We start from the raw sequence: 13,613 nt of genomic DNA on the forward strand, positions 1-13,613 counted from the left end.
CAGCTGCAATGTCTGATTTTGCACGTATATCAGAGAGTATGCATCTATTTATGCAAATCGTTGTTGGATTTATATGCACAAAACATACATGCCAGAGAACTCCTGTTTGTGGCGTTGAGCTGCATTCAGAAAGGAAAAGGATCCTATCTGGATCAGCATTTGGTCGCGCTGTAGGCAAAGAGCAGCAGCCACACTCAGCACTGGTAACCGCTGCTTGCCACTTGCAGTTTTGTGCGAAAACTAAACAGAAGTTTTGCTTTCTGGCCCTGTTTTGCTCTGCCTTTATTTTTACCCCGGTAGACCCCCGGTTTAGCGGAGTTGGCGTTACCCGCTCCTGGCGGGGACGGGTCCAGGCCCGGCGGGTCGCTCCCCGCTCAGGGAAGGGCCGGGCGGGCGCTGGCTCCCGCCCACGGCTGAGGCGCCACCTCAGCCACCACCCGGCTTACACCTGATCCCGGGACGGCCGCGCACCCCAAACACCCGGCCCTCGGGGCGGCTCCCGCTGCGCCCTCCCCCGCTGTGGCTACCGGGGCCCGGGGCCCAGCCCTGCCCGCCGCAGCCCGGCCCGCCGCCCCTCAGAGCGCTGCGGCCCGGCCCTTCCCGCCCCCGCTGCTGAGGGGCGGCGGGGCTGCCGCGCCGCGGGGCTCCCGCTTCTTTGCTGTCACTTCTTTCTCTTTCAGGTATCCCAGTTTTTCCTATCGGGACAGGTTACTTTTTAGATCCCCGATTTATTCATTTGTCCTGTAGACACGCTACTCCCCCACACGCCGCCTTTCCCTCACAGCCTGGGCTGTGCTTTCCTCACTGGGAATGCTCATCATCCCCTGGATGTACGTCTTCCCTTCGGACATACTAGTTTTTCCTCACTGGATACACTTATTTTTCACCTGGACACGTTAGATTTTTCCCCACTAGGTACATCTCCCCGCTGGATATATTACTTTTCCCCTGGATGTGCTACTTTTTCCCTCAGCGGACCGCCACTTGTCCCTCAGTGGGCGCCCCTCTCCGCTGGATACGCTGAACGCGTTAGTTTTATCGCCTTCGGACAGGCAAGTTTGTTCTCTGGGCAGGGCAGCCGCGCCTCCCCGCGGGACCTCCGCGCCCCGCCACCCCCGGTGGAGTCCGCAGGGCGCCGAAGGAGGCGCCGCCGCCGCCGCCCCCCGCCGCCTCAACCGGCGCGGCGGGGCGGTGCCTGTCGCTTTAAGGCGGCGCGTGCCCGCGCGCCGCGGGGCCGGGGGGCGGGGCCTAGCGGCGGCGCGCGGCGGGCGCTTCACCTGCAGCCCAGAGCGGGCAGCGAGCGGCGGCGGCGGGAGCGGGGCGGCAGCGACCCCCCGGCCCCGGCACTGCGCAGCGCGGGGCGCCCAGCCGCACCGCCACGGCCCCCGCCTCCGCCACCGCCCCCGCCACGGCCCCGGCTCGGCGGGCGGGCGCCGCCGGGGCGATGAGGACCGGCTCACGGGTGCTGCTGGTGCTGCTCCTTCCCGTCTGGGGCTCGGCGGCGGCGGTAAGTGGTGCGCCCCGGGGAGCCGGGCGGGCGGCACCGCCGGGCTCCGCGCCCCGCGGGGGTTGCGCAGCCGCTCCGCGCCCGCCGCCTGCGGGCACGGCAGCCGCGGCAACTTCGGGGTCGGGGCGCGAAGCCGCTCCGCGCGGGCGGGGTGGGCGAGGGTGCGTGAGCGGCACCCGCAGCTCCCCGCCGGTTCCACCTCCCCCCCTTTCCCCCTTTTTTTTTAAATCATCACTGTAGTTTTTAATTATTATTTTTTAGCGGTATCGTTCCCTCTGAATCCCGTGCTTCAGCGGTGCCGGCGAAACTTGCCCTCCCCGGTGCGCCTCGGCGGGCGAACTTCGGGGGCAGCGGCGCGTCCCGGCGGCGGTGCCGCCCCCGCGGAGCCCCGCGCCCCAGCGCGGTCGCGCAGCGCTGCCCGCTCCGCGCCAGCCGCCCCTCCGCCGCCGCGGCGCCTTCAACTTTTATTTTTACCAGCCCGTCAACACAGCGAGTGGGCCTGAGCCCTGCTGGGGGCTTGTGGTCTGAAAAGTTCGGGGGTTTTAGGGTCCCCCCCCCTCGAATTAGGGAATGATCCGCAGAACATCAACAAATGCCGGAACGCGTGGCTGCAGTGTTACGGTGCGAGCGGGGCGGCTGCTGTATTCCCTGCTGGACTGGTTGCTGAAACAAGAGCCGCTTATTTTTCTGCCTGAATCCCCTGTGCCAAGTTGAATCTGTGAAGATGTCCCAAGTCCCAGCCCTTGGGGGGCCGGTGGGTGCGCAGAAATAGCCCTGATGCGCTCTCGTCTAGCAAGCACCATCATCATAATTGGGTGGTTTCAGATTTAAAGCCTATTATCTTCAGTAAGACCCTTTGAAATGTTTCCTTAATGGCAACGTCTTGCCAGCAACGGTCAGAGTCCACAGAGCCGCTGCTTCCTTGCGCTTCCCATGCAGTAGCTGGCATCCGTCTCCTGAGTGTGATTTTTAGCAGAGTACGTTGGCTGGCTTTCTGCTTACTAAGCTTATCCGAAAGGACCCTTAGTTCCTCATCCCTCCTGCCACTCTCTGTAATGCAGCATCATCTGTGTGCGGGAGAGTTTCGGGAACCCCGGGGGAGCGGGGCTCCTCTCCCCGGGGAGGCAGGTGCATGTCTCGAGTTGCGTTTTCTCAGGGAAGTGACTCTGGTCCCCTGGCTTCAGCTTGCGCTGCTGGGACTGGAGGCATCTGAGGTGCAGCCTGCATTGCTAAGTGATGCTCTGCCTAGCCCTGCTGACAGCCCGGGAGCGTTAGAAATCCCGCCAGCACTTGTTTGTGCATATATCACCTGGCACTTGTTAGGCATAAATCACTGGCTTACGTGCTGTCAGTGAGCTGGTTGAAGTTGGGGTCTGAGACCTTCCTTGCTGGGGAATGTGTACCCCCTCCCAAGGTGCCTGGGCTGCTGTGACTGGCTAACCTGTCCCCGTGGCAGGGGCTGGTTCCCCACTGCGCAGTCCAAAGTTGCAGCTGAGTGTGTAGCTGGATGCTTCCCCCCTGGGATCCTGGCAGGTTGTGCATGGGGCTGTGCTAGTCAGTGGCATTGTTACATTTTTTTAGCTGGCATCCCCTCCTTGCCCCTGGCACGCGTAGAGCCTGGGGGGGTTGCAGAGGCAGCACCAGGCAGAGCCTCGGAGGCTTCTGCTGGGTGGAGGGGAGGGAAGGGGACTTCAGCTGGTGAGAGGCTCCTGAGGCTGCAGCGAGCTGGGGTGTTTCCCCTCCTTCAGTCCTGGGGCTTGCCTGGTTTCTCAATAGCAAACCTCGGGTTTGGATGTTGCAACATCAGGCCTTGATGAATTGCTGCTCTTTGTTTCCTCCCCTCTTCTGACAGTGCCCAGTATCCCAGCCTTCCTACAAACAATGCGCTCTTGTAGTCAGGCAACTATTTGCTGGCCCGTTTTATTTTTGCAGCTACAGTATGGATCCACTCCAACAGATACAGCACAAGCAGTTTCTACTTGCATGCTGCTTTACTGTTGAGGTTTGCCCATGCCTGAACACCTAGTCATTGGGTGCAAAACACTTTCCCAAATGACGAAAGTCATGGTGTGTGTTATCCTTGTTTTGTTTTTGCAGGCACACAATGGGGATCTTACAGTTAGACCCACATGCAAGCCTGGCTTTTCAGAAGATGACTACACAGCATTCGTTTCCCAAAACATCATGGAAGGGCAGAAGTTACTCAAAGGTAAGTGGAATAAAAAGCTTAATAGGTTCTGCAATAACTGTATTTTCAGGAGGTGAAAGGAGGCTTAAAGATGCTGGGTTTGATGGTAAAATTGACTGTAGAATTATGTTTGTAGGAGGATGAAACACTAAGTGGTTTACCTGAGTGCAGTTTTGAATACAGATGAATCACTCGAAGTCCGCGTGCTGTCTGCTTCAGGTGGATTGTTTGCCTATAGTATGTGAGGTCATCACTTCACTTTTAAGTCTCCCACTCCTACCTCGTCTGAAGGAACCCTAGATTTGATATTTTAGAAAGTATTTTTATGTACGAAATTCAAAGTTCCTTAAATTATTTCTGCTTTGAAATGCATGATAAAGCAGACGTTGTTGTTGGAAATGTGGTAAACAAGCCTACAGACATTCTGTTCACAAATGTGGCATTCATTTTCATTACTGCCCCACTGACAACATGAAAACACATGCAAAAAGAAACTACCAATTAGCTTTATAGTAATTGCAGGATTATAACTACTCTTGTGATTGTAAACTCTTAAGACATCTTCGTAATCCAAGTAACAATAGATTATCCTGCGTATTGATCTATCTCCCTTTCAAGTAAAAAATAATTAAACTTTATATTTGCATGATGCAGAAAAGCCATTGTTTTGCTCCAAAGAGAATTTTTGAAAATCAAAATCCTCCACCCCCTGGCTCTCCCCTTGAGTTAAATCACTAATGATCGGTGGATGCCGCAGCAGTTCTAAAAACATAGCATGTTGTGTAAGTTGGGGAGCACGTTGTGACATGATGCTCTACTCAAGGGTTTATAAACCCTTTGCTACTTTTTCCTGAGTATGTTTACTCACATGCATGTCTCTGCCAGAAAGCTGGGATTTCGGTCTTCCTCCAGAGCAAACACCTGCTCCCTTACTTCGATTTTTCTCAGAAGAGAGGGAGAGTTGTCAGTGTTCTTTCTGGCTTCCGCAGAATCCAGGACTGGACATTTTTTTCTCTACATGAGTTGGCAATCAGTTTTGTTTCTGAGCCCAGTTGTCTTAGTTTTGCTGTTCAGGAATTCTCTTGACTGCCTGGCATCAATTAGTAGAAGTTGGGGAGTTTATTTTTAGCTTGAAAGATAACCAAACACCAATTTGAAATAGACAAGCCCAAGAATATAGCTACACATGAAGAGACCAAGTACCAATTGTTTATTTATATTTGATTTATATTGTTTATTTATATTTTGTAGCAGTTTTTCCCCAGACATATACACTGTAAGGCTTTACAGGCCAGCCTGTATACCCAGTCGATTTCATGCTTTTTAGCTTCGGAAATTGTTTGATAAACAATGCCCTCCAAACACTGTAGAAAGTCATGTCATCAATATATTTGCTAGGAGGAGTCTTTTTTGCAGGTTAGTGCTTGATAAATTGTGCTGTGTTTTTATATAGGTGGACAATAGGGATGGAGCAGAAGGTCTGTTTAGAGGAGTTAGCTGGCAGTGACTTAGAAGACAGCACAGTGGCTGTCACTTCATTTCATTTTTAACTGGTATTTTTTAAACATGAAATTATATTTAGGTAGGCTGTCAAGTTGATTTGAATGAAAATGTATTTCTATTTAATTTTATCCTTTAAGGGCCAATTGTAGTTTTGCGTTAGTCATGGCAAATAAACGGTTCCAAGATTCTATGATTTAGGGCTGAACTGGCCCTTGGGATATTATGTTTGCATGCACCACTTGTAAGATTCATGTCCTGATAACATTGTCATGAGTTACATGATTTGTAAGCATTTTGTCAACTGAAGAAGAAAGGGGGAAAAAAAAAAAGTGCAAATGCTATGTTTGCTAATAAGGAAACTGCCATCTTTACAGCTTTTAATCTGTAGTCAAATACATGCTGCTGTTTATCATAGGAAATAAATATATCTTAATAATCTGTACAGTAACGGGGGAGAAAATTCTTCCTCATGCTTGTGTTGTTCTTTATATATACTCTGGCATGTAAAATTGGTAGTTTTCCAGTTTAGGTTTAATTTTACTTCCTAACACTTGCTATGTCTGAAGCATAAAATGTTTATCTCTTTCTTCCATCTGGGTGAAGTATTGTACAATAGTTCAGACCAAAAATGAGTTCAGATTGCTTATATTATCATGTTTGATAGATTGACATATGTACTGTTTCACACCATCTTACCACGCAAAGCTTTGCTGCCAGCTACCACCATCTTATTCATCAGTATTCAGTAATTCATCTTCAGGCCAAATGGGACTGTTTGCCTAAAGAAAAAGTAGATGGGAATTCACCTGTTAGTGCTTTCATGGAACTGGAGGGGGGGAAGCGTATATGGAGTTCAGATGGCTCTTGGGGGCTTCCAGTAGGCATATGTAAAGTCTTTAATCCCGTAATCCTCGCTTTCTCCTTAGGAAGGAGATGTGGGCAGTCCTGGGACAGTTTGTGCTGCCTGAGGGTTTGTTCCTCAGAGATCCAGTCGTGTGTAGACCTCAGCGTAGTGCTGAACTTCAGCCGGCATTGGCAAGTTTAGATGTTACGTGGTTCGGGGATAAGCTGGGTGGCAATAAACGCAGCAGTTCGTTCCCTTTTAAGCTTTGTAATATCCAGCTCTCAAATGTATGCAGTGTTATGAATGTATCAAAATGGAAGTGCTTATAGTATTTTAGGTTTGAATCAAGTTAAACAGATAATGACTGCTTATAATTGACTTATTCCAATGGAAATAGCTTAGCCTTAATTTGACAACAAGAGCTTTTACAGAGTCATTGTTTTATTACAAGTATGCCATAAGCTATTAACTACTACTTTGTGGTTCAACTTATTTGCCTGAGTCAGCTCTCCAACATCCACAAAACATACAGATTCAAGCAGGAGCTATTTGTTACACAGTAATTAACTTGTTTATGATAAATGGATGGGAGAAATGTCACGGCATTTTGTTTTATGTATAAATGAAAAGCATCTGCATTCTAAAAATTTCATGTTAATTAGACTTAAAATAGTATTCCCCAGTAGTGCCACAAATACCACGTATTACATATCCCTGCCAATGCTGTAGCGGGGTGGTGGGGTATTAGCTGAGTTGATTTGTGGCGCCAGTGCCATCCTTAGAAATGCTGTCCCTGCATCTCTTAAGAGAAGTTACTGGGCTGTAATCTGTTACATTTTTTTGGTCTTTGTTTTTGTTTCCAGGATAATGAACTTAGTCTTGATCGCTGATGCATGATAATGTTTAAAGTAGGATCCTTAACTGTTTTCTTCTTTAGCCTAAGGAAAAATCTCAAAGACTGCAGTATGGTGGAGGACAATTAACAGCAGCGGTATCTTTTTCTCTTTGTTAATTATTAATGTTAACTTAAAATGGTGAGAGCACTGGTCCTGAGGGGTGGGGACATGAGGTACTGCACTGAAGACAGTTCAGCACTGACTCAGGGGATCTGATCCCTGAGTATTAACTCAGGTGTATAGGAGTGATGATGACTAGTGGCCTCTCGGGGAAGGAGATAAATAAGGAGTAGGATGCTGAAAGTGACATGCGAGATGATCTAAGAGGGACTGATAATCTTGATAGTGGGTTTATGCTCTTCTCCATTTTTGTAAGTTTTTGAATATTGTAATAAAAAAGACATTTTTCAAAATTAGAAATTCATGTTTTATTGGCATGCTGTGAGACCGTGGCAACTGGTAGTGGGTGGAATGACATCATGGTGTTAAATACGTTATTTTTCCAGTGTAGTACCAGTTATAACAGGTCTCCTCTCAGAAATGCAGCTAAACAATACAACATATAGCTGTCCTTACAACCAGGAGAAAACACAGGCAGTTGGGATGTACAGCCCCTTCTTCATCTGTAGTGATTCATGTTTCTGTTGCCCGTCCTAAATAGCGCCTATACTGATGTAGCAGGATAACTTCACTTGCGTAGGCAGTTACGTTTGGGTAGAAACATGTGGAAGCACAGTTTATTTTCATATGGGAAGATGAATAAACAGTGCCAGCATGTTCTGCTTCAAGCAAGTGTATGAAACCAAAGGTAGCCAAGCTTCAAATGTATAAAAATGTAATTGCTTCCATACTAGGATTTTTACTAGTGTTATTTTTGGTTCAATATAAATAAAATACATAACTTTATTGAAATACCTGTTTTTTCATAAGAATTTAGACTGGAGGCCTCTGCTCCTAAGTTTTTTTTAGAGGTAGAATATTCTCTTATGGTCAAGGCCTTTTGGTTCTCTCTGCTAAGGTTTCAAAACCTTTCAGCCCTCATCACCTCAAATTGTAAAACTTTGGAAGGCTGTGGATACTGTTTAGAAAATATACAACAGGTAGACCAAAAAATGCCAACATGTCATGGAATAATGTAGAAGCAAATTTTAAATTAAAAAAATAAAAGGGGAGGGTGAGGGGAGAATGACCCTTTGCAAAACTATGTTTGAGTCTGGTTGCTGGTAATTCATGTAATAGTAACTGTAGGGTTATATACGGTACCTCCTTTTGGAGGTAAATATACTGTGTTCTTGTGGTTAAGGTAATGTAGGAAATTGCATGTGGAGTGTGTTATGAAATGTACTAAGAGCTCTACTTGAAAATATTCATACAGCCCCAAAATACTACTGCATACGTGAAATTTCACCCTTGCAAAAGCATGAGACCTAGTATTCCTGCAGAAAGATAACAGCTTTGCCTGTTTGTGCCTAGAGGGAAGGAGCATGGCCCGGGGTAACAAACAGTAGCCTTGTAAGCAAGCGTGTGCCTGCAGTGTTGTGTGGCCCTGGTACATGAATTGGCTAATGAGGTGTTCGGCCTGTCTGTACTTCTGGCTTTGCACTTTTCCTGTGTCTAGAGTCCAAAAAATACATAGATACCCGTCTGCTGTTAATTTTGGTAGGAGTTTGGTTCCTAAAGGCTTCTGCAGGTCAAGGTCTGCCCTCTGGAGCGTGCTTGGGAGGATGCTCCGTCCCAAAGGCATCCCACCTGTGGCCGCAGGGTACCCATGCACCCCGTTGTGCCTCCATCTTCTGAGTTCCCTTTGGTGTGTCATATAGATGTTTTTCAGAAGTGAAGGCCGTGATGGGTATTGGGATATGTTCTAGAGTTTGGTGATATTTTTCAGCACCTCTGGAGGGTTTTGCTTGGTCCTTGTAGCAGTACAGCAGCTCCGCTGCAGCCTGCTGAAATATCCAGTGCCTCCTCTGAGCTGCTCCGAGTTTAAAAGACAGACTTTTCCATTCATGCTTTTATTTTCTGGTCTGTGATTCTGGATGAAAATCAGTTACTGAAGTTATCGTACACATAATTAGCTTCGCAGTTCCCTAATAAAATCTGAAAGTAGGCAAAAGTCCACCGGGAACCCAGAACTCTTTCCCTAACCTTTCTTCATTCCTTTCTTGGAGGAAAAAGAGGCAGACAGACATCAGCTTTCTGTGTTAAGCTTGTACATGCTCCAGTGAAACTGCCTCTCAAAAAACACTTCTCACATTCCACAGGACAACTTCTTTTAAAAGCAGTTTCTCTTGATGGGCATGTTGCAAATCAAAACCATAATTTCAGTCGTGAGTTCCAGGGGAGACCCCAGGAAGAGCTGCTGCAGACTGGGGAACTGCTGATGCGTATTTATTTTTAATGTTATTCTTCAGATCTAACTTCTGACACAAAAATGATGTTTAAGATGACATTTTTATCTAAATAAAATTGCAGTTAATGAGACTGGAGTAGTCAATAACACTCTGTAGAGTTAATCCCCTTACACTGTTTAATAACTGTATATATTGCTTTCTAGATCAGAGCTTTGAACCAAATTCCTCAAACCCAAGTAAAATTACTTTTTTCTGCATTCTAGGGAGCTAACCGATTTTTATCGGAATAAATCAGCTTCTCCAACAACAGACTTGAAGCTTCTCTCTTTTTTTTTTTTTTCCAGGGGTTTGTGTATTAAAGAATTACGCAGCTTCAGATTAGGCATTCTAAACAAATAGATATTAAGGAAGAAAATGAGACAACAATTTCTATTGAATAATTTATTCATTTCTTTATTTATGCTTAGGCTTTTAGGAAATAAGCCATGTCTGGAGCAGTGTCAATTTGTTATTTATTGTGAAATACCTGTTGTTTTGAATTCCAAATTCCAAACTGATAATGTTAGGTCTTTCAAGGTTAGAAAATGTTAAAGTCACTTCTTTGTTCAGAAACTGGCTTGCTGACAGAGCTCCTGAGCTCTGATCTCACAGAGCAGATGCTGAAAGCATTCTGGAAATACTAGGGTTTTTTGCATGTGGTAAATGAATCTTAATTAATCTAGCAGTGAAATATTTTTTTCCTAATTTTCATTGACCTAATGCCGGTTCTTATCACCTTCATTTCATTGATATTTACATGCAAGCCTCCTTCTGCCTTAATTTCTATGAGTATAATGTTTTTCTAGAGGTAGCTTATTTCATTGCAAACTAAAGCTATTGAAGTCCTTAGACTGTAGCATGGGCCAGGTGCATAGCTCCTAGAATATTTTAGTAATATAGATAATACTTAAAAGTCTTATTTGAAGGGCAAGAAGAGATTAGAACTACAGAGGATAGGATTTTATTGGGTATCTGCTTAATATTTTTTTGTATAATAGAATGAATTTGGCTAACATAGGAAAAGAAAGGAGTTTGATTTGAGGCTACTGGTATGGTCAGTTAGTGCCATTCCTGTATAAAACCTACTTTTTTTTTTTATTTTTAGACAAATGGAAATAGAACTAAGACCAGAAGGTGGTGTTTGAAAAATAAAGTCCTATATTTACTTCTGGGAACTCCAGTTTCAAATGGTTTGACAGTGGTTTTGACATGAACCTGTGCCAGTGACTAGAGACTGGTTTCTCCAGGACCCTGATCTTGAGCACTGCAGTAGAAATTTATGCTGGCTTGAGGGACTCGATCAGTACCCATTTTTGTGTATGTAAACCTTCTGTGCACTAGCCAAAGGTTCTGAAGAGCGTTTGGCTTTACATTCAATTTGCCTTTTGGTGCTGAAATGACCCCCCCAGTGTTGTTTTTGCAGGTAAAGCGCAGAAGTGTCCTTGGCCAGCCATGCCATCAGAGGGTTTTCTTACTGCTCAGTATGCTGTGATATATCGGGTTTGATATTTTGTTTAAATATTTATTTATTAGTATTTCTAAAAGGAGAGGCTGAGAGAGCTAGGATTGTTTAGCCTGGAGAAGAGAAGTCTCAGGGGGAGACTTTATCATCATGTATAAAGACCTCATGGGCAGGGCCAGAGACGGTGGAGCCAGGCTCTCTTCAGTGGTGCACAGAGAAAGGGCAGAAGGAAACAGGCACAAACTGAAACGCAGGATATTCCACTTAAAAGTGGGAACTTTGAGTGTGAGGGTTGTCAGATAGGGTAAGAGGGTGCTGAGGTGTTGTGGAGTCTCCATCCTTGGCCATACTGGGAAGCCAGCTGGGCACAGTGCTGGCTGACCCTGTGCTAGGCAGGGGCTTGGACCAGAGGCTCTTCAGAGGTGCCTCCAGCCCCCTGCACCGTGGTCCTGTGGCACATGGGGCAGGTGGGTGGGTGGAAAGGCAGAGTGACCAGCTGAGCTCTTCTGCAAATACAGACCACGTAGCTTTAAATAAAAACATTCCAGCAGCCTGCAAAAAAAAATTAATCCTTACAGGGAAACTGTTTCTGTAACTTCTTGGAAGCATAACCTCTAAAGAGAGAATAATTGAAACACCAGGGACCAGCATTCTGCTGTTTGCTTCCATTAATGTCCAGACTTAACTTCGGCATAGTTTGTCTCCTGGCATAAGGAAACGTTACACTTAAAATCAAAAAGCTCTTGGCTTCCTCTGTATTTTCAGTAGAATAAAAGCAGAACATATGGAGTTTCTGTTTTCCCCAAATATTTGTCATTAGAACTGGCTACTTTGCTTCTTTCTGCAGAATCTTTCCCAAGCAAGTTTTCTGCAATACAAAAAATAGTCGAGTGGAACAACACTTCTTTTTGCCACAGGCTTTATGATTTTTCTTGCTTATATTCATTGTCCCTAATTTATTTATTAATTTTGAATTGCAGTTGCACAGAGGGAGAGAGAAGTGGCAAATGTTCTGGCCTATGGGCTGCACTGTCATTGGAAACAGTGACTTCCAGCCGCTCCTGCTGCCCCGTGCCTCATGACCCCAGGCTCCAGCATCTCTCTTTGTCAGCCACTTTAGATTCCTGCTTTCTGCTCCCTTCCAAAACAAAATTTTAATTATTTTTTTGCTTTGCCCTTGCTACTTTCCCACCACTGTTCCTTACTATTTGTGAGTCTTCTGTAATAGAGAGCCAGTGGCAGTCATTCAGCACTCTGCTAGTTATGCTGCGCAATAGCTCCCGCTCTGAGGGGTCACATAAGCTACAGCCTATTAACATTAGCATGGTAATAGCAGCCACGGTGTAGTGGTCACAGTGGGGATGTTGGAAGCTCTGCCAGGGACCCCGAAGATATGTATGGGACACCCATGAAGGAGGGGGGGGGGAAATAATGCCCTTTCTGTTTTGAAATGAGCCAACCTCTGTGTGTTACTGATACCCGGAAGCACTGCAGTCATTAAGGCTATTGCTATGCCTATTATAAATCAAAATTTTGTAGCAGTTCATAGTTTAGTCACAAAAATTACTTTTAGTCTAAAATTTTGTTATGCTGAATTTGTGTAGTAGTAATGCCAATCCATATGAAGCAAAATTATCTTTAAAATAATGGTGAATATAGCAATTCTCCAAAGATAAATAGTCAAGATCACAAAAATTGTTCCATACAAAGCTCTGTATCAGCTCGCTCTGTCTGTTCTTGTCTAGAGAATCATAAAAGGCAGGTTGGTGAAACAAACATTTGTTACTTCACCATGTAGTAGGAAAAGCATATTGAGGTTATTGGTGTATGAATGTAGTAAAAGCATCAAGAAATGAGTTTGTGAAGATGCTAGAACATAAAGAAATTGTTACACTTGAAAAAGTACAAATCAGGACTGGTTTAAAGGTTACAATTTAATCAGCTGTTTGTTCCTGATATAGTCAGTGCTGATTAATAGATAACTCTGTGGAAGTTAACCCTGAATATTTGTTATCTGCTCTGTAGGTACTTCTGGCCATACAATTTTTTTTTGAGAAGTCTCACTGATTTCACTGGGAGCTATTGGTGGCATTACCTGGACCTGCTCATTACAATCTGATTGTTGGCGTTTCATGGACTCATGGAAAAACAGGGCTGGAGTAACTCCAGAGGGTATCTAATGCATGTGCCTTCCTCAGGGCTTGAGCAGCTCCTTTGTGATAGGTTTGTGCCCAGTGTGGTCATGAAGATCCAGTCGTAGGGACCACTGCCAATATAGTCACTTCCCTGTCCTCCCTTCGTGTTTAAGCTAAAGCTCTCTTTATGCAGTTTAAACCTGGTTTGATTTGCCTTACTCATCATAGACACAAGGAACAATTGTTGCTTCCCCCTCCCTCCCAAAATACTTGAAACTTTTTTTTTTAGTTTCTATAGGCTGAACCAGTCATTTGTTCCCTTTCCGTGTGTTGTGCCAGGGCTCCCTTCTTTTCAGCCCTTATCTTTGCTACTAGCTTGATGGCTCAAGTTGATCTGACTATGCCAGCCCTATCTTGCAGTGCTGAACAGGCAAGGGGCGTTGCTTTGCCTGTTTTGCAGGCAATACTCCAGTTGATTTATCTAATGTAATGAGTGCTTTTTTTTTTTTTTTTCTTAACGGTATGACACTGTTGACTCATGTTCTGCTTGTGATCCAGTATAACCTCCCACATCGTTTTTTGAAGAACCGCTACCTACCCAGTCATTTTCTGTGTGGAGTTGATTAATCCTGCTGAATAGGGTTATCTTGCTCTTCTATTGAATTACATTTTTTTTCTTTTTTTTTTT

At 45.5% G+C, this 13,613-nt stretch overlaps 1 protein-coding gene across 1 annotated transcript in view; it reads left to right on the forward strand.

The window, feature by feature from the left end:
• The first annotated feature begins 1,250 nt into the window (after positions 1 to 1,250).
• Positions 1,251 to 13,613, forward strand: part of CDH4 (cadherin 4) — a 463,114-nt gene continuing 450,751 nt past the window's right edge. The window contains exons 1-2 of the mRNA XM_055722277.1: positions 1,251 to 1,507; positions 3,605 to 3,716. Coding sequence (XP_055578252.1) covers positions 1,445 to 1,507; positions 3,605 to 3,716 — 175 coding nt within the window. The 5' untranslated portion in view covers positions 1,251 to 1,444. The remainder of the gene's footprint in view (positions 1,508 to 3,604; positions 3,717 to 13,613) is intronic.

Source organism: Falco cherrug, chromosome 10, assembly GCF_023634085.1.
Source record: "Falco cherrug isolate bFalChe1 chromosome 10, bFalChe1.pri, whole genome shotgun sequence".
Lineage (NCBI taxonomy): Eukaryota > Metazoa > Chordata > Aves > Falconiformes > Falconidae > Falco > Falco cherrug.